This window comes from Coregonus lavaretus (genome assembly GCF_964263955.1).
Source record: "Coregonus lavaretus genome assembly, chromosome: 3".
NCBI classification, from domain to species: Eukaryota; Metazoa; Chordata; class Actinopteri; order Salmoniformes; family Salmonidae; genus Coregonus; species Coregonus lavaretus.
This window is the reverse complement of record NC_139990.1, coordinates 31,005,635-31,021,440: the sequence shown is the minus strand read 5'-3', so window position 1 is coordinate 31,021,440 and position 15,806 is coordinate 31,005,635. Positions and strand designations below refer to the sequence as shown.

The 15,806-nt window shown below is 41.4% G+C and overlaps 2 protein-coding genes across 4 annotated transcripts in view; one reads left to right on the top strand and one right to left on the bottom strand.

Moving 5' to 3' along the window:
* Window positions 1–6,340, top strand: part of LOC311110829 (dolichyl-diphosphooligosaccharide--protein glycosyltransferase subunit STT3B) — an 83,545-nt gene extending 77,205 nt beyond the window's left edge. Inside the window, exons 11-16 of the mRNA XM_084153413.1 lie at window positions 55–242; window positions 2,524–2,695; window positions 3,038–3,211; window positions 3,680–3,793; window positions 4,373–4,579; window positions 4,838–6,340. Coding sequence (XP_084009539.1) covers window positions 55–242; window positions 2,524–2,695; window positions 3,038–3,211; window positions 3,680–3,793; window positions 4,373–4,579; window positions 4,838–4,909 — 927 coding nt within the window. The 3' untranslated portion in view covers window positions 4,910–6,340. The remainder of the gene's footprint in view (window positions 1–54; window positions 243–2,523; window positions 2,696–3,037; window positions 3,212–3,679; window positions 3,794–4,372; window positions 4,580–4,837) is intronic.
* Window positions 6,341–7,258: 918 nt separating this feature from the next.
* LOC311110837 (oxysterol-binding protein-related protein 10-like) overlaps window positions 7,259–15,806 on the bottom strand; it is a 138,664-nt gene continuing 130,116 nt past the window's right edge. For all 3 annotated transcript variants that reach the window (XM_084153425.1, XM_084153426.1, XM_084153427.1), the window contains 4 exons: window positions 11,030–11,216; window positions 9,957–10,139; window positions 9,592–9,745; window positions 7,259–9,211 (listed from right to left, as the gene is read on the bottom strand). In XM_084153425.1, the coding sequence (XP_084009551.1) occupies window positions 9,167–9,211; window positions 9,592–9,745; window positions 9,957–10,139; window positions 11,030–11,216 (569 nt within the window). In that variant the 3' untranslated portion in view covers window positions 7,259–9,166. The remainder of the gene's footprint in view (window positions 9,212–9,591; window positions 9,746–9,956; window positions 10,140–11,029; window positions 11,217–15,806) is intronic.

Here is a 15,806-nt window from a genome sequence, read left to right as displayed (position 1 = left end):
CTGAAACTGTCTGTTTAGTGGGCCAGTTTGTTGTGTATTTGTCTCCCTCTGCAGGCAGGAAAGGTGCGCAAGCATGTGTCTGAGCAGGAGAAGGCAGAGGAGGGGCTGGGCCCTAACATCAAGAGCATAGTGACCATGCTGATGTTGATGCTGCTCATGATGTTCGCAGTCCACTGCACATGGGTCACCAGCAACGCCTACTCCAGTCCTAGTGTGGTGCTGGCCTCCTACAACAACGATGGGTAAGGACTAATAATATATGCCAGACACTTAGCAGACACTGTTATCCAAAGCGTCTTATAGTCAGTCATGCGTGCATACATTTTTACGTATGGATGGCTCTGGCTGGAATTGAACCTATGACCTTTGGCGTTGCAAGCGCCATGCTCTACCGATTGAGCCACACCGGACAATCTACCATACAGTTAAATAATGTCTACTTGTAGAACAGATATATAGTACACTCCATGCATACAAGCTCCACATATCTTTCTGCATATACACTACATGACCAAAAGTATGTAGACACCTGCTCGTCGAACATCTCATTCCAAAATCATGGGCATTAAAATGGAGTTGGTCCCCCCTTTGCTGCTATAACAGCCTCCACTGTTCTGGGAAGGCTTTCCACTAGACGTCAACAGTGAAGAGGCTACTCCGGGATGCTGACCTTCTAGGCAGAGTTGCAAAGAAAAAGCCATATCTCAGACTGCCCATCTTAATCTTTTATTTTTATTGGCCAGTCTGAGATATGGCTTTTTCTTTGCAACTCTGCCTAGTCGTTCAGCATCCCGGAGTCGCCTCTTCACTGTTGACGTTGAGACTGGTGTTTTGTGGGTACTATTTAATGAAGCTGCCAGTTGAGGTCCTGTGAGGCGTCTGTTTCTCAAACTAGACACTAATGTATTTGTCCTCTTGCTCAGTTGTGCACCGGGGCCTCCCACTCCTCTTTCTATTCTGGTTAGAGCCAGTTTGCGCTGTTCTGTGAAGGGAGTAGTACACAGCGTTGTACGAGATCTTCAGTTTCTTGGCCATTTCTCAGAACAAGAATAGACTGACGAGTTTCAGAAGAAAGTTATTTGTTTCTGGCCATTTTGAGCCTGTAATCGAACCCACAATTGCTGATGCTCCAGATACTCAACTAGTCTCAAGAAGGCCAGTTTTATTGCTTCTTTAATAAGCACAACAGTTTTCAGCTGTGCTAACATAATTGCAAAAGGGTTTTCTAGTGATCAATTAGCCTTTTAAAATGATAAACTTGGATTAGCAAACACAACATGCCATTGGAACACAGGACTGATGGTTGCTGATAATGGGCCTCTGTATGCCTACGTAGATTTTCCATTAAAAATCAGCCGTTTCCTGCTACAATAGCCCTTTACAACATTAACAATGTCTACACTGTATTTCTGATCAAGTTGATGTTATTTTAATGGACAAAAAAAATGATTTTCTGTCGAAAACAAGGACATTTCTAAGTGACCCCAAACTTTTGAACGGTAGTGTATATATAATATATTTTGATTTGTTTAACAGTTTTTTTGTTACTACATATGTGTTATTTCATAGTTTTAATGTCTTCACTATTATTCTACAATGTAGAAAATAGTACAAATAAAGAAAAACCCTTGAATGAGTAGGTGTGTCCAAACTTTTGACTGGTACTGTACTTTTGTGTATATATAGTGTGTGTGTGTGTGTGTGTGTGTGTGTTCACACATGCGCATACATTTACACACACATAGTACAAATGCACGAACACACACACTCACATATACTCACACAAAATGATAAAAGGGCATGCACGTTAATATTTCATCAGATAAAGTTGTGATGTTGATGAGCTCAGTGTTAACCTGATTATTGTTGTGTATCTCTGCATTGTAGTATTTTTGTATCTTGTCCCATAACAATTAACAGGTGTGCCTTGTTAAAAGTTAATTTGTGGAATTTATTTCCTTATTAATGCGTTGGAACCAATCAGTTGTGTTCCCCCTCTTACCCCTCCCCAAAGAAAGAAAACAAAAACATTGTAAAGTGGTTATCCCACTGGCTATAAGGTGAATGCACCAATTTGTAAGTCGCTCTGGATAAGAGCGTCTGCTAAATGACGTAAATGTAACAAGGTAGAGGTTGTATACAGAAGATAGCCCTATTTGGTAAAAGACCAAGTCCATATTGATAGTGGTATTCAATAGTTTACCATGTGTAATGTACTATGCTCTCTATGTGCTATTCTTTCAATGTGAGGATGAAATGTGCTTTTGCAAGACTTTGTGTGCTGCTTTTCTTTCAATTCGAGCTTTAAAAATATTGTGACACGGAAATAGGAGGAAGTCTAACTATTCGACAAACTCCCCATACATATATTTATGCGGGTACAATATTGGGTCGTCATTGCCGTGACCTGTCATCCCTGTGTTATAGGATCCCATAATAATAAGTTACCAAACATATGGTTGCCTGGCTGTCATTCCCATTACTGTCATTCCCGTAACTCCTCAACTCCGTCACTCCCCGTAGGACGAGGAACATCCTGGATGACTTCAGGGAGGCCTACTATTGGCTGAGGCAGAACACAGACGAGCACGCGAGGGTTATGTCTTGGTGGGATTATGGCTACCAGATAGCAGGCATGGCTAATCGAACCACGCTAGTCGACAACAACACATGGAATAACAGTCATATAGCACTGGTGAGTCACACAACATAATATCAAAAGGGGGCATTGGGAGGTTTTGGGGGTTTGAGGATTTCAACTCAACTCAAATACCTTATGCTCCAAAGTAAATAGGCTTCTTGACTTTAACTTGTATCAATGAATTCAATACATTCACTTGTAGGAGCTGCAATAATGTGTGTTGGATATTTTTTGCTCTAATGACTTGATTGATTTTTCGCAGGGCCAGCACAACTTTGAGATGCGAGTGTTGTCTTTTTTGGAGTCTCATTTTCCCACCATATCTTATTTCTATCTCCCTGCATCTTTCCTCTGCTCAAACTCCTCTACTTCCCTTATCTTCTCTCTCCTATGTAGGTGGGGAAAGCCATGTCGTCCAATGAGAGTGCAGCGTACGAGATCATGAGGAGTCTGGATGTGGACTACGTGCTGATCATCTTCGGGGGCGTGATTGGTTACTCAGGCGACGACATCAACAAGTTCCTGTGGATGGTCAGGATAGCGGAGGGAGAGCATCCCAAGGACATTCGGGTGAGTGCATGGTTTCTTGAGACTGCCCCTAGTTGGGTTCACCGATGCCTCACAATTCTGAAGGTCCTTCATTCACTCTTCTATTTATAATCCTCTTGTTATGCTGATGAACCTGGTTAAACACTTAGATTTGAGGAATACAGTAATTCATCAGTCTGGGCAAAACCAAGGACATTGCTGTTCCTAGCTATGTTTATTTTCTTCACTGGCACTTGGTCGTAGGACAAAGTATCTAATATCCAATGCAGATTTGTAAACATATGTGTTTTTGAATATCAAAGACATGAACTGAACAATGAATGGTTGTAAGACTACATCATATCATAGATGGCAAGTTATTTCAGTTTTTATTCCCCTATTAAGTTCAGTCTCTGCTATTTGATGTCAGTGTCCTTGAAGAAATCGGGATGTGGTCTTAACACTCGAGTGTCTCACTTTCTTCTCTCCTCGTGCCCATGTGCCCTTCAGGAGAGTGACTACTTCACCCCTCAGGGAGAGTTCCGCGTGGACAAGGCCGGCTCGCCCGTCCTGCTCAACTGCCTCATGTACAAGATGTCCTACTACCGCTTTGGCGAGATGCAGGTGAGTGGTGGTGAAGAACTTGAAGCAACAGCAGGCTACAGTAAGCACTGAGTGACTGGCAAGTGAGGTGCTTAAGGATGTGCTGACAAGCGTGGGGGATGGATGGAGGGAGGGTGGGTTAGGGTAGCGCTCAGAATTGCTCAGGCTCTGGCAGGTACAGGCGAGATATGAGAGCGAAGAGCTGCCAGGTACTTATAGCGAGCTGCATGTTGCCTGGTCAGCAGCTCAGTGAAGAGGAGGAAGGATCAGTGGGCTGCTTCAGTAGGTTCCACAGACAGGCAGCCAAGCAAAGCTGTCTCATAGCTGTCTTAACCCATAGAGGAGATGAGAGACAGGTTCAGAGAATGATAAAGGCAAGGGAACAGAGATTGGTTTTGTGGAAGAGGACGTGACAAGGACAAAATAAGAGATCAGAAGGAGGAGGTAGAAGAAAGTGTAGAGGGAGGGAGGGATAGGTGAAGGGATGTACAGATTTAAAAGAGCAGGGAAAGAGCCTGATAATGAAGTAAGATGAAAAACACAACATTTGTGTGAAGGTAGACGCCCTCAACCCCACCTACTGCTGTCCTTATCTCTCAGCTGGACTTCCGGACACCGCCTGGGTTTGACCGCACCCGCAACGCTGAGATCGGCAACAAGGACATCAAGTTCAAGCACCTGGAGGAGGCGTTCACCTCGGAGCACTGGCTGGTGCGCATCTACAAGGTGAAGAAGCTGGAGAACAGGGAGCCGCTGGAGCACAAGCTCCGCAGCATCGTGCCCAGGCAGAAGTACACCTCCAAAAAGGTACATGGCTTCCATGTCTCTCAGCATTCATTGTGATAATGAATGTAAGACATTATATGATACTGGTGTAGTGAGTTTACATATGATTATTTCTTCTCAAATTTTAGCCACCAAAAGGAAATGTTCATAAAATGTGAGCCAACTCACTTCTATTTCCTACAGTTAATGTGTGTGCGCTCAAATTCTGACTTGTAGATATATAGGAAAAAATTGCCAATTGAAAAGGGGTTTGTAAATCAAGTTTGTTTCATTACACAGACTGCTAAGAGGAAGCGAGGACACATCAGGAATAAGCTGGTCCTGAAGAAAGGCAAGAAACTAAACAAGTAATAATGAAGACGGACAACATAAAAAAACATACAAAAAAATGGAACTAGCAAAGAAAACTCTACCAATGAATAAGAACAACGGCCATTGTCTTGAATGTTAGCGCTTAGCCTCGAGGGCTAGTCCTCTGAGCGCAGCACCCTGTGTGTTGGAGAGGGTGAAGTGTCATATATCTGGCTAGCCCCAGAACTTTTGTCCGTTTTAGCCAGAGGACTTTTTGTCTTGCTCTTTCTTTCTTCTTTTATTTGTTTGTACTTGAATGTGTGGCAAGGCACAGAGCTGCTGAAACCGGGGTGAGCGTAACATTTTGTGGTACATTTAGCTGTTATTTCTAGAGGGGGACAAAATAAAGAGAAAGGAAACTGAGGAGGCTGGGAGAAATTGCACCAAAGAGCCCTTGATCTTTCTCCTTGGCACATGTAAACGTGTTGCCTTTGTAAGAGGGAGGAACCATTGGAATACGTGTACAGACAACGAACGGTATACGGTAAGGAGGAATTCCATTGTCTAGGAACAGCTGATCTTTTTTTATCATTGTTATTTTGTTTGGCACTAATATGTCGTTACCGAGACAATTCTTTAGAAATTAAAAGGCCTAATATGTAAATATGTTATGTAAACAAAATGGCGAAAAGGGTTATAATATATTGGATTATTGTGGTGATTTTTAAATACGCAGATTATTTCTTCTCTTTACTTTGTTGTGATGTTTTTTATGGCAGCAGATAGAACAGTGAATGCAATAATTCTCATTAGGAGGGACTTGAGATTTTGTTTAAAAAGAATGTGAATTTTTTATAACTTTCTCCCCTGAAAAATTGCTTAGATTGTATATACTGCTGCTAGGTTTAAAAAATGTAAGCAATTCTATGTAAAAAGTAGTGATTATTAATTAGGCCTCCACCCTGCAGGGGGCGCGTTCTAGTCCGGTCTGTGAGCCTAGTGCCTCATTGCTGGTCTCTTTATCACCACATGTTAGTATGTCCATCTGACTACTCATAGTAATTTTTGCCTGTCCATATACACACACATGTTAATGCTGCTGAGTAGATACGAAGCTAAGAGCAGAGTACGGTAATGCAGGAAAGCTGAAGTGCTGAATCTCAAGATGGCTGCCAGTGAGTGGACAAAGGGGTGATGGTGCCCTCTTAAAACACAGGGGTGCACCCCCTGGCACTTTACTGGGCCCGTTGTGAATTCTAAATCTGTGTTGAACATCGTATGTGTGCGTGTTTGGGAGGGGGGGGGGGAGGTGACACATCAAAGATAGTCTACACATCATAAACTTCATAGGAATACAGTTGTTTTTTATCGTTGACGTCTTCACTCACGTTTACCTCATTTGTATCGCTCGTTTGATACTTATCTTGCTTTTCCTTTACATGCAGAAGTTGTTATTTCACCTTTGGATATAAAATTGCTTTGTTCTTTGATCTTCTCTGAGAAAGACTGCATTGTCACTACTTTCACTTCATGGCCCTTCACACAATGTAATATCGACCTTGCTCAAACGCAAACTTGAGAAACTCGTATTTATTTACGTGATAAAAAAAACAAAACGCTCTGTTTATATCTGTGGGTTCTCCCCCCCCCCCCCGATTTCAATGTGTGTGAGGAGACAAAGGGTTTGGAGAGTAAGCCTTAATGTGATATAGAAAGTGTACAGGTTGTTCGCCCTCTTATTGTTACCTTATTTCTTTATTTTTTGTTGAGGATGGTGGACTAGTTCCTTTCTCCTCTTCTTGGTTTTCCAACGTTCAGCAGTGCAACACCTCTTCCTCTCTGCCCCACCACTACATTGATTATATTTGACAACCCCTGCCCCTGGTCCCCCTCACCTTCCAAGTTAACATTTTTTACATTGTTGTTCAGTCATGTTTAAATGTAGACAAAATAAAAGGTTCAAGTTTGTAAGAAGTGATCCTCAAATTATTTGCTTTCCCAATTGGGTGGGTTAGTGTATCTTTGGAACATGATATTAGTTTTGTTAGGTTTGGAGGCAGGATGCTTTTACTAAGTTGCTCAGAGGCTTCAGTCAATTCCAGGAAATGTACATGTATTCACTGAGACTGGGGAATACAAGGCAGCTTTTTAGAGGTGCAAAACAATAAATACATTCTAAAAACCAAAACAAATGTATATTGATTCCATGATATCTTTTATAGGATATTATAAATATTTCCATATAACAGTCAAAGACTTGGGTATAAACTGAGGCTTCAGAGAATAACATTTTTTTACCACACGATGGCAGCACTAGCCTTCAAATTACAGCTGTTCTGTATTTTCCACTTGCTGACTCAAGTTACTTGGGAGAATTCTAAAATGTTCATAATGACAACAGACACACGGTGATTGCCAGGGCACATTTATTAGAAAAAAAAAAAAAATTATGCCCCCATCCCTAACTTCTTCAACCGATGTTATAACAAATGAGGTGTTGCATAGGTTTTTTAACCAAGTGAATGAGGAGTTTGGTTCAAGCTCTTGGGTACATTGCAGTGCTCTATGAAACCCAAATTAATGCACATACATTCAGAATATCTTAGTTGGACACATGGGAAAAAATTTCATCTATCTTTGTGGACATATCTTTCCAAATAACCCACAATGCGTATTTACTGTATCAATACTTACACTTGTCTTGAGTGCTGGAGACTAATCAAAATCATGCATCTGAATATTGCCAGATGTCAAGGTCACTAGTAATTCAAGAACACACTGAGTGCTGCAAGAAACTGGACAGATGTGACGGCTAATTCTCATCCCTGCTGATTTTCACATTTGCACTGCAAGATGATTCTGCCGTTAGTTTATACCATGATCGTACTACAATGTAATGCAGCAAGCCACTCAGTCTATAATCATGGATGATTGAAATTACTTAACCAGAGAATATAGCATTGATCACTTTTCTAAGAACAAAATAAAGGTGGACACTAAAAAACACTTTTCCATTAGATGTTTGGCTGAATAATATACAAAGGCAATCAGATATAATAGTATAACAATGTATACACAGCATTTACACTGAGCGTAAAAAACATTAAGAGCAATTGCTCTTTCCATGAGGCTGACCAGGTGAAAGCTATGATCCCACTTGTTAAATCCACAATCAGTGTAGATGAAGGGGAGGAGACGGGTTAAAGGAGGATTTTTAAGCCTTGAGACATGGGGGGTGAAGCTCAATATTAGGAAGGTTTTCCTAATGTTTGGTATACTCAGGGTATGTCAATTAGCACATTTTGTGAAAATGTAAATATATAATGGCTATGTATGACCCAAAACATCCCCTCTACTACTACCACCACCACAGTACCTCATTTCCTGTCAATAACATAATCCTGAATGACATCGGGAGAGACTACACCTCTCGGTGCCCCTCTGTGAGAATGGGGTTGTCTTCCTATGCACCTTATCCATATTCAACTCAGAGGCAGCCCACTGAGATATTAGCATGATGAGTTGTGAGCTGGGTACAGCTCCAGCTTAATTATGTTATATCAATCCCAACATAAGGACACATACCTGGAAGGAGGAAAGACCTCTCGGGAAGATAGGGTCCAATGGAGTGTTAACTGTGTAATAAGTGGGTAAGCGAGTGATGGGAAATCTGTATGCATGGAAGAGCAGAGGCAAACAGTCATTTCAGGAATGGTCAAAACTCCTTCCAAAGGTCTGGATGGGCAGAATGGCAACGTAAAGTGATAAGAAATAGACTGCTCCTAGTCGTCACCATTTGTTGAAAACCAGATGGGAACTAATGTAACAAAAACATATCTCCAAACATATTTGCATCTTTGCCATCAACACTTGTATTCCATCAACACTGCAATGGGTCCTACTGAGTCCATCTGTGCCACCTTCCTCCTCCTCCCATTGCATTCTGATGCTGTGTGACAAATAAAGGCGTTAGAACCTAAAAAGATAATGAATGTGTCAACACAACTGGAAAAAAATACCAGTGACAAATCATGTCATACCATGCATTTGCAAAAGGAAAAAGGCCTTGGTAAAGTGAAAAATAGAAATTCTCTACCTCGAATACTATAAAAATCTGTCACTCCCACCCTCGTAGTTCAATTGGAAACCACTTGATTCCCATGAGTGTGTCCATTGTCCATGTCATTAAGAGTCAGTATCTCGGGTCCCAATGGAGAGCGAATGGCTGTTCCATCATTATCCTTCCCCTGGCCTGGCCCCTCGTTTAGGGGATAGAGGCTCTAAGTTAGTGTCCATTAGAGCAGTCTGGTTCTTGTGTCAGTGAGATTTCCACAGAGGATTGTGGTAGATCCAATCTTCTCCCTAAAGGCAAGAACAAAGACAAAACCAGATTAGCATCAGTGGTTAAATTGAGTTTATTCACCTGGAGCCAGGTTCCTGCACCTTGGGACAAAGCACCCTTAGCGGAGTTGCCAACCACCTGGATGTATCCAGTTTTCAGGGATACAGCTAATTCAATCTAGCTTCCTCTGAAAACCGTGTGGGAACTCCACTCAGGCATTTCCTTTTACTCCTGCTACGTTAGGTTAAGTCAAAGGGAGAGCCAGGTGGAGCCGGGGTCCAGCACCTCGTGGGTCCAAAGAGAAAAGTAGGGTAAAGGTTAGGGATAGGGTTGAACATATAGCCCCAGCCCTTACCCTAGTTTTATATTTAACCCTGGCTCAACTTCCTCCTGTAACTACCTTTTTACTGAAATATTTGGGTGTCCAGGGCGAGTTGACTGCAGCTCTCTGCCTCTCCTCCCCTCTCTGGCGCTCCTCTAGACGATGCTTGTGTTCCGTGGCCTCGTCAATGTTCCCCTCCTTCAGTGACTTGGTGACATGCTGCCATAACCGCCTACACAAACGCATAAAGAACATGTATATAACAAACCCACACATAGCTGACAAGATAGCTACTATAACGGCTACTGTTCCATATACACCAAGTCCAGGGAGTCCCTCCTTGTTTCAGTCCAGTTTACTTCTGTTTGGTGTGTAATGAACACGACCCTGGTCCACTAAGAAGGGACCAAAAATACAGCATATTGGACCTAGGAGCATCTTACCTGGACTCATTCTGTCCCTGCTTCTCCACAGGCCGGAGCTTCTTCTTGATGATTGGCAATTTGGCTGTGTCAATCACTTTGGTCTCCCCGCTGCTATAGGTGAACTCCAGGGTTCCGTTCCACTCCCCCTGGGCCTTGCACACAATGGTGTTGGTCGGGTTGTGTTTGACTTCTGCAGTCACCCTGAGAGGAAAATTTAGCAGCGATGTTCAGAAGATGTACTTAGTGGCAGCCCATCATTGCTCAACATTACTCTTATGATACATTGTACTGCCATAGTAATATCGAATTACAGTGAGGTCCAAAAGTATTTGGACAGTGACACATGTGTTGTTGTTTTGGCTCTGTACTTCAGCACGTTGAAATTATTAAAAGACTACGAGGTTAAAGTGCAGACTGTCAGCTTTAATTTGAGGATTTTTTCATACATATTGGGTGAACCGTTTAGAAATTACAGCACTTTTTGTACATAGTCCCCTCATTTAAGGGAACAAAGTATTTGGACAAATTCACTTATGTCCCATATTTATAGCACGCAATGACTACATCATGTTTGTGACTCTACAAATTTGTTGGATGCATTTGCAGTTTGTTTTGGTTGTGTTTCAGTTTATTTTGTGCCCAATATAAATAAATGGTAAATAATGTAGTGTCATTTTGGAGCCACTTATATAGTAAATAAGAATATGTTTGATATTTATGCCTCTGTAACTTTCTCACTCATCATTATTCACGATTCATTCATGATTATCCGTAATCATGGTAGCATCCCCATTAATGTAGTAGAAGTGTTTAGAAACATATTCTATTCTTATTCACAATAAAAGTATGACAGAATGACACAACAGATTATTTACCATTCAAAATAGATTTGAAATTATGACGTTCAAATCATTTCAATACAGTGTTCAAATCCTCTCTCTCTCTGAATTCAATTCAATTCAATTCAATTCAATTCAAAGGGCTTTATTGGCATGGGAAACACAGTATGTTTACATTGCCAAAGCAATCTCTCGCTCTCGCCCTCTTCCTCTTCTTCTCTCTCTCACTCACTCACTCATTCAGAGACCCACCTGTGTACCTTCCCTCCATAGAAAGGCTTGGTGTGGAATGTGACGGTGGCTGAGTAGCCACTCTTGGCACAGCTGATGGTGACTTTGCCACCTAGCTCCACCCATGGCACGGTGAGGATGGAGCGGGCATAGGCACAGGGCAGAGTGAAGACATACTCCTCGTCATGCTCCAGAAGGCATAAGGTCCCTGGGGAGCAGAGTGGGAAAGATCAAAGGGTCAGCATCTCACTGGTGCAAGTCTGGTCCCAGGCAGTTTCTGCTCTGTTGCCACCTCTTGCAAACATTTGTTCATGTTTGGTTAAGACAATGAGTGACAACTAACAAGGAGTTGACATGATAGCACAAACAGATCTGGGACCTGGCTATCCTAGTGCATGGTGGTAAGTAGCCAAGCGCCCGTCATTTATTTACCTGAATGTCTAAAAAAACTGTACATGCCATAGAATACTGCAGAAGCTTTTGCAGAGACTACAAGTGAAAATCCTTTGCAAGATACAGTATCTCCGTACCATAAATATACTCTTCTAAGATTAATGTTTAAGCTGGGTAGAAAATGCCTGTGAAATGTGACCTCCAACGTTCAATCTTCATTAGTGATTGAGTTTAACAGAAAAAAGCATGCTGACAACAGTGCCTCATTAACAACATTAATGGTGAGCATCATTAGCCAAGGTTTTTCCTGTTACTGAGGCAGAACAGTGGACACCCACTGTGCATGACCCCACATCGCCCCATGCACTGATTCTGTGGTCACTAAAGATCCCATGGCACTTATCGTAAGAGTAGGGGTGTTAACCCCAGTGTCCTGTCTAAATTCCCAATCTGGCCCTCAAACCATCATGGCCACCTAATCATCCCCAGCTTCCAATTGGCTCATTCATCCCCCCTCCTCTCCCCTGTAACTATTCCCCAGGTCGTTGCTGTAAATGAGACTGTGTTCTGTCAACTTGCCTGGGAAAATAAGGGTAAAATAAATAAAATAAATATAAATATTATTGCTAAATAGTATAAGGGTGTTTTCACACTTGGTCCCTTTAAGAGTTTTTGTGAACTCAAATTGGTTTGCTTAATTTTTTGTGCAGTGTAAACACTCCAAAGAACTCAGACCCCTCAAAAGAGCCCCCGAAGCGAACTGAACTGAGACCATCTCAAGAGGCGGTCTGAGTTCGGTTCGCTTGAATTCCGTGGTCCAGTTCCCTTTTTTAGGGCAATGTGAACACAAAGTTCCCCAGGTTTGCTTGTCATTATTCCTGCACCACACACTAGACTACTGCAATAAACCCTCTCACATTAGTGCCACAATAGAGAGAAGATGATGATGTGCAGATTTGCAGAAAAAACGTGTGCTGTTTTTGGTTAGGCCTATTGATTAGCGATTGTCAAGGATGCACAGAAATTCCAAAACGTGTCGAGTTTTTAGTTCAGATTATTTGTTTGCAATATGTGATCTATAGGCTAAGAGAGCTTCATAAGCTGTTTATTCGATTGAAGGGTTTGAATAGTGTGAGAATACACCAACATATTTGGTGAGAATCACAACACGGGGTACAAAATCCATTCTATCTCTTAAAGGGGCGGTAGCCTACATTGGGTGTACAATTTCCGATTACAGCATTATTTAATCTGCAGTTATTCTTCTGCTATTTATTCTGTTACCAATAATATTTACATGTTAATAGTATCTTCTGATTACAATGATTGTCTCATCTTTTAACTAAATGCAATCTATTAGCTTCCAAAATGTTAGTAGGTATATCTAGCTGTCCGATAACACATTCTGATGGAATGGCTTGTCCTGCACCTTGTAAAAACCCAGAGTGCATTGAGTGAATGTTGGAAAAAGATCTTGGTTCCTTTCTAAACATAGCAATGTGAATGCAAAGAGGACTCAGACCACAGCATTGGTGAAGTGAACTGGCAAAAGAGTTGAGTCCTCATTCAAAGGCAAGGGCAGCGTGAATACAAAGAGAACTGAGTTGTTTTGCTTTATTTTACCCCACAGTTCACTTTAAAGAGGAATGAGATCTGTTCTTTTAAGAGGACTATGTGTGAAAACACCCTAATTGAGTCAGGAGAGAAATCATGTGGAAGGTCATCACATAACTGGCTTGCATACACTAGTTTGGCTATATTACAAGTGGGAAACATTTCCTTCACAATCGATCCCTCCTCGACCCCCTTGTCTTACCTTGTCCTACCTTGTCCACCTCTTCATACTGTGTATGCAATGTACTGTACTATATGTCCAATGTCACTGAATTAATACTGTCTTTGGTTGAGAGCATTAAGGCATAACAATCTAGCATTTATAATACCGTCAGTACAGACACAATTTATCCTCTTTTTAGCTAAACACCCACATCGACCCACCGTGCTGTCCATGACAACCCACAGCCACCGCAAATCACAGCAGGAGCAGATTGTATCTGACACATGCTTCCTGTACTCTCCTCTCCATCAGACATCATCTTATCCTCTTTTTAGCTAAACACCCACATCGACCCACCGTGCTGTGCATGACAACCCACCGTGCTGTCCATGGCAACCCACAGCCACCGCAAATCACAGCAGGAGCAGATTGTATCTGACACATGCTTATTGTACTCTCCTCTCCATCAGACATCATCTTAATCAGCACCAATCAATGCAGCACTAAATATTGTCCACTCAAAAAATATTTATATTTTCATTAGAGGCACATTACTCATAAAGATGCCAAACCACACAGGCCTCTAAATGTGAGCGGGTCAACATTGTGCTTCAAAAGTAATCCCACAGTGAATGCACAAATCCTGTGGTATGACTCACCAGGCATTAAAAAGGTACACATGAGAATATTGTCTGGTCGTGGTGAATCAGTATAACATGTATACAGATTCAGTTGATTCAGTTCAAGGGCTTCCTGTATTCCATCAGTGTGACTCATTCAGAAAAGCCTACATTGTGGCGTCTTGACAGCAGATAGAGGACTCATGTATTGATTGTCATCAGAGAACTCTCATACCCTTCCATTGTGCAATAGGACTATGCACAATGGATAGGTATGAGAGTAAAACTGGCTGCTGTAGATGCCATTAGCAACAGTAATCAAAATTGTTGAAAGGTTTTAAAAACAATTCTAATAAATGCAACAGTTGGACAATGGATGAAGATACTCCAAACTTTTACCATGAAAAAAATACATCGGATATTGACTGAATTATAGCACATAAAACATTTCTGGCACGGGCAAATAATTTATGGAGTTCAGGGATTGTGGTGGGAACTCAGGTATTCAATTTATTGTAAGATCTCACCTTTTTTTCTAAAGGTATCAGGTATTTTTTAAAATATTTTCTGTTAAAATAAATCAAATGATAATACCTTAATTTGCATAAGTACATGGTGTATTGTTTTTGCATATATGAATATATTAACATAAAGGAATGGAACAAGGCTGCAACCACCAAATACGTGCTCTGCCTTCCTGCACTCACCTGCTCTGTCTAGACTGACTCATTAATTACTGTTGTTGTCACGTTCTGTTGCATAATTCAACATGTGTATCAATAGCAGGATACCATCGGATTAAAAATCAACACGCTTGGCTCTAGAAAACACCTCTCCATACATACTTTACATTGTTTGCGAAATGAGAAATAATATAATTATAATCCGAGTGTTCATTTTCGGAAGTTATTTTCATTTTAGCGCATCTAATTTGTAAACATTTCAACTGTATTAAAAGTATTACTTTTTCAATTCCACAAATAATTGACATCCATCAAAATAAAGTTGTCTTTCTTCTCTTTCTTGTGATGTGTCGAGACGATGCGTTTAATCCCAGACAAAGCTTTAGCGTTCTTATAGATGCAACGGAAAGACAATGTATTCCATTGAGACCATTTCAGCCATTAGGGGTGTGTTTGACAGGTCATTACAAACATCTCCGTGATCGTAACGGTAATGGGGAAAAAACTACAGGCACAAGCAAGAGTATGAAAGAGTCGCAGGAGTAAAATGAAAGCAATCAATCTAACGAGATTTAAGTGACAAGACTTTTGCACCCCTCAAACACAGGAAATAGGTGGCTGAAAAAGACAGATCCTCAGGTGGGTCGGGGCATTCGCGTTGCTAATGCCATTCAAACTGCCACCAACTGTATCTCCATGTATATTCCAAAACATGAGCATAAGCTTAAGAAAAGTATATGATTTGAACTCAATCATGTACAGTGAGGGAAAAAAGTATTTGATCCCCTGCTGATTTTGTACGTTTGCCCACTGACAAAGAAATGATCAGTCTATAATTTTAATGGTAGGTTTATTTGAACAGTGAGAGACAGAATAACAACAACAAAAATCCAGAAAAACGCATGTCAAAAATGTTATAAATTGATTTGCATTTTAATGAGGGAAATAAGTATTGACCCCCTCTCAATCAGAAAGATTTCTGGCTCCCAGGTCTTTTATACAGGTAACGAGCTGAGATTAGGAGCAGCTTGTGTGGACACCTGTCCACAGAAGCAATCAATCAGATTCCAAACTCTCCACCATGGCCAAGACCAAAGAGCTCTCCAAGGATGTCAGGGACAAGATTGTAGACCTACACAAGGCTGGAATGGGCTACAAGACCATCATCAAGCAGCTTGGTGAGAAGGTGACAACAGTTGGTGCGATTATTTGCAAATGGAAGAAACACAAAATAACTGTCAATCTCCCTCGGCCTGGAGCTCCATGCAAGATCTCACCTCGTGGAGTTGCAATGATCATGAGAACGGTGAGGAATCAGCCCAGAA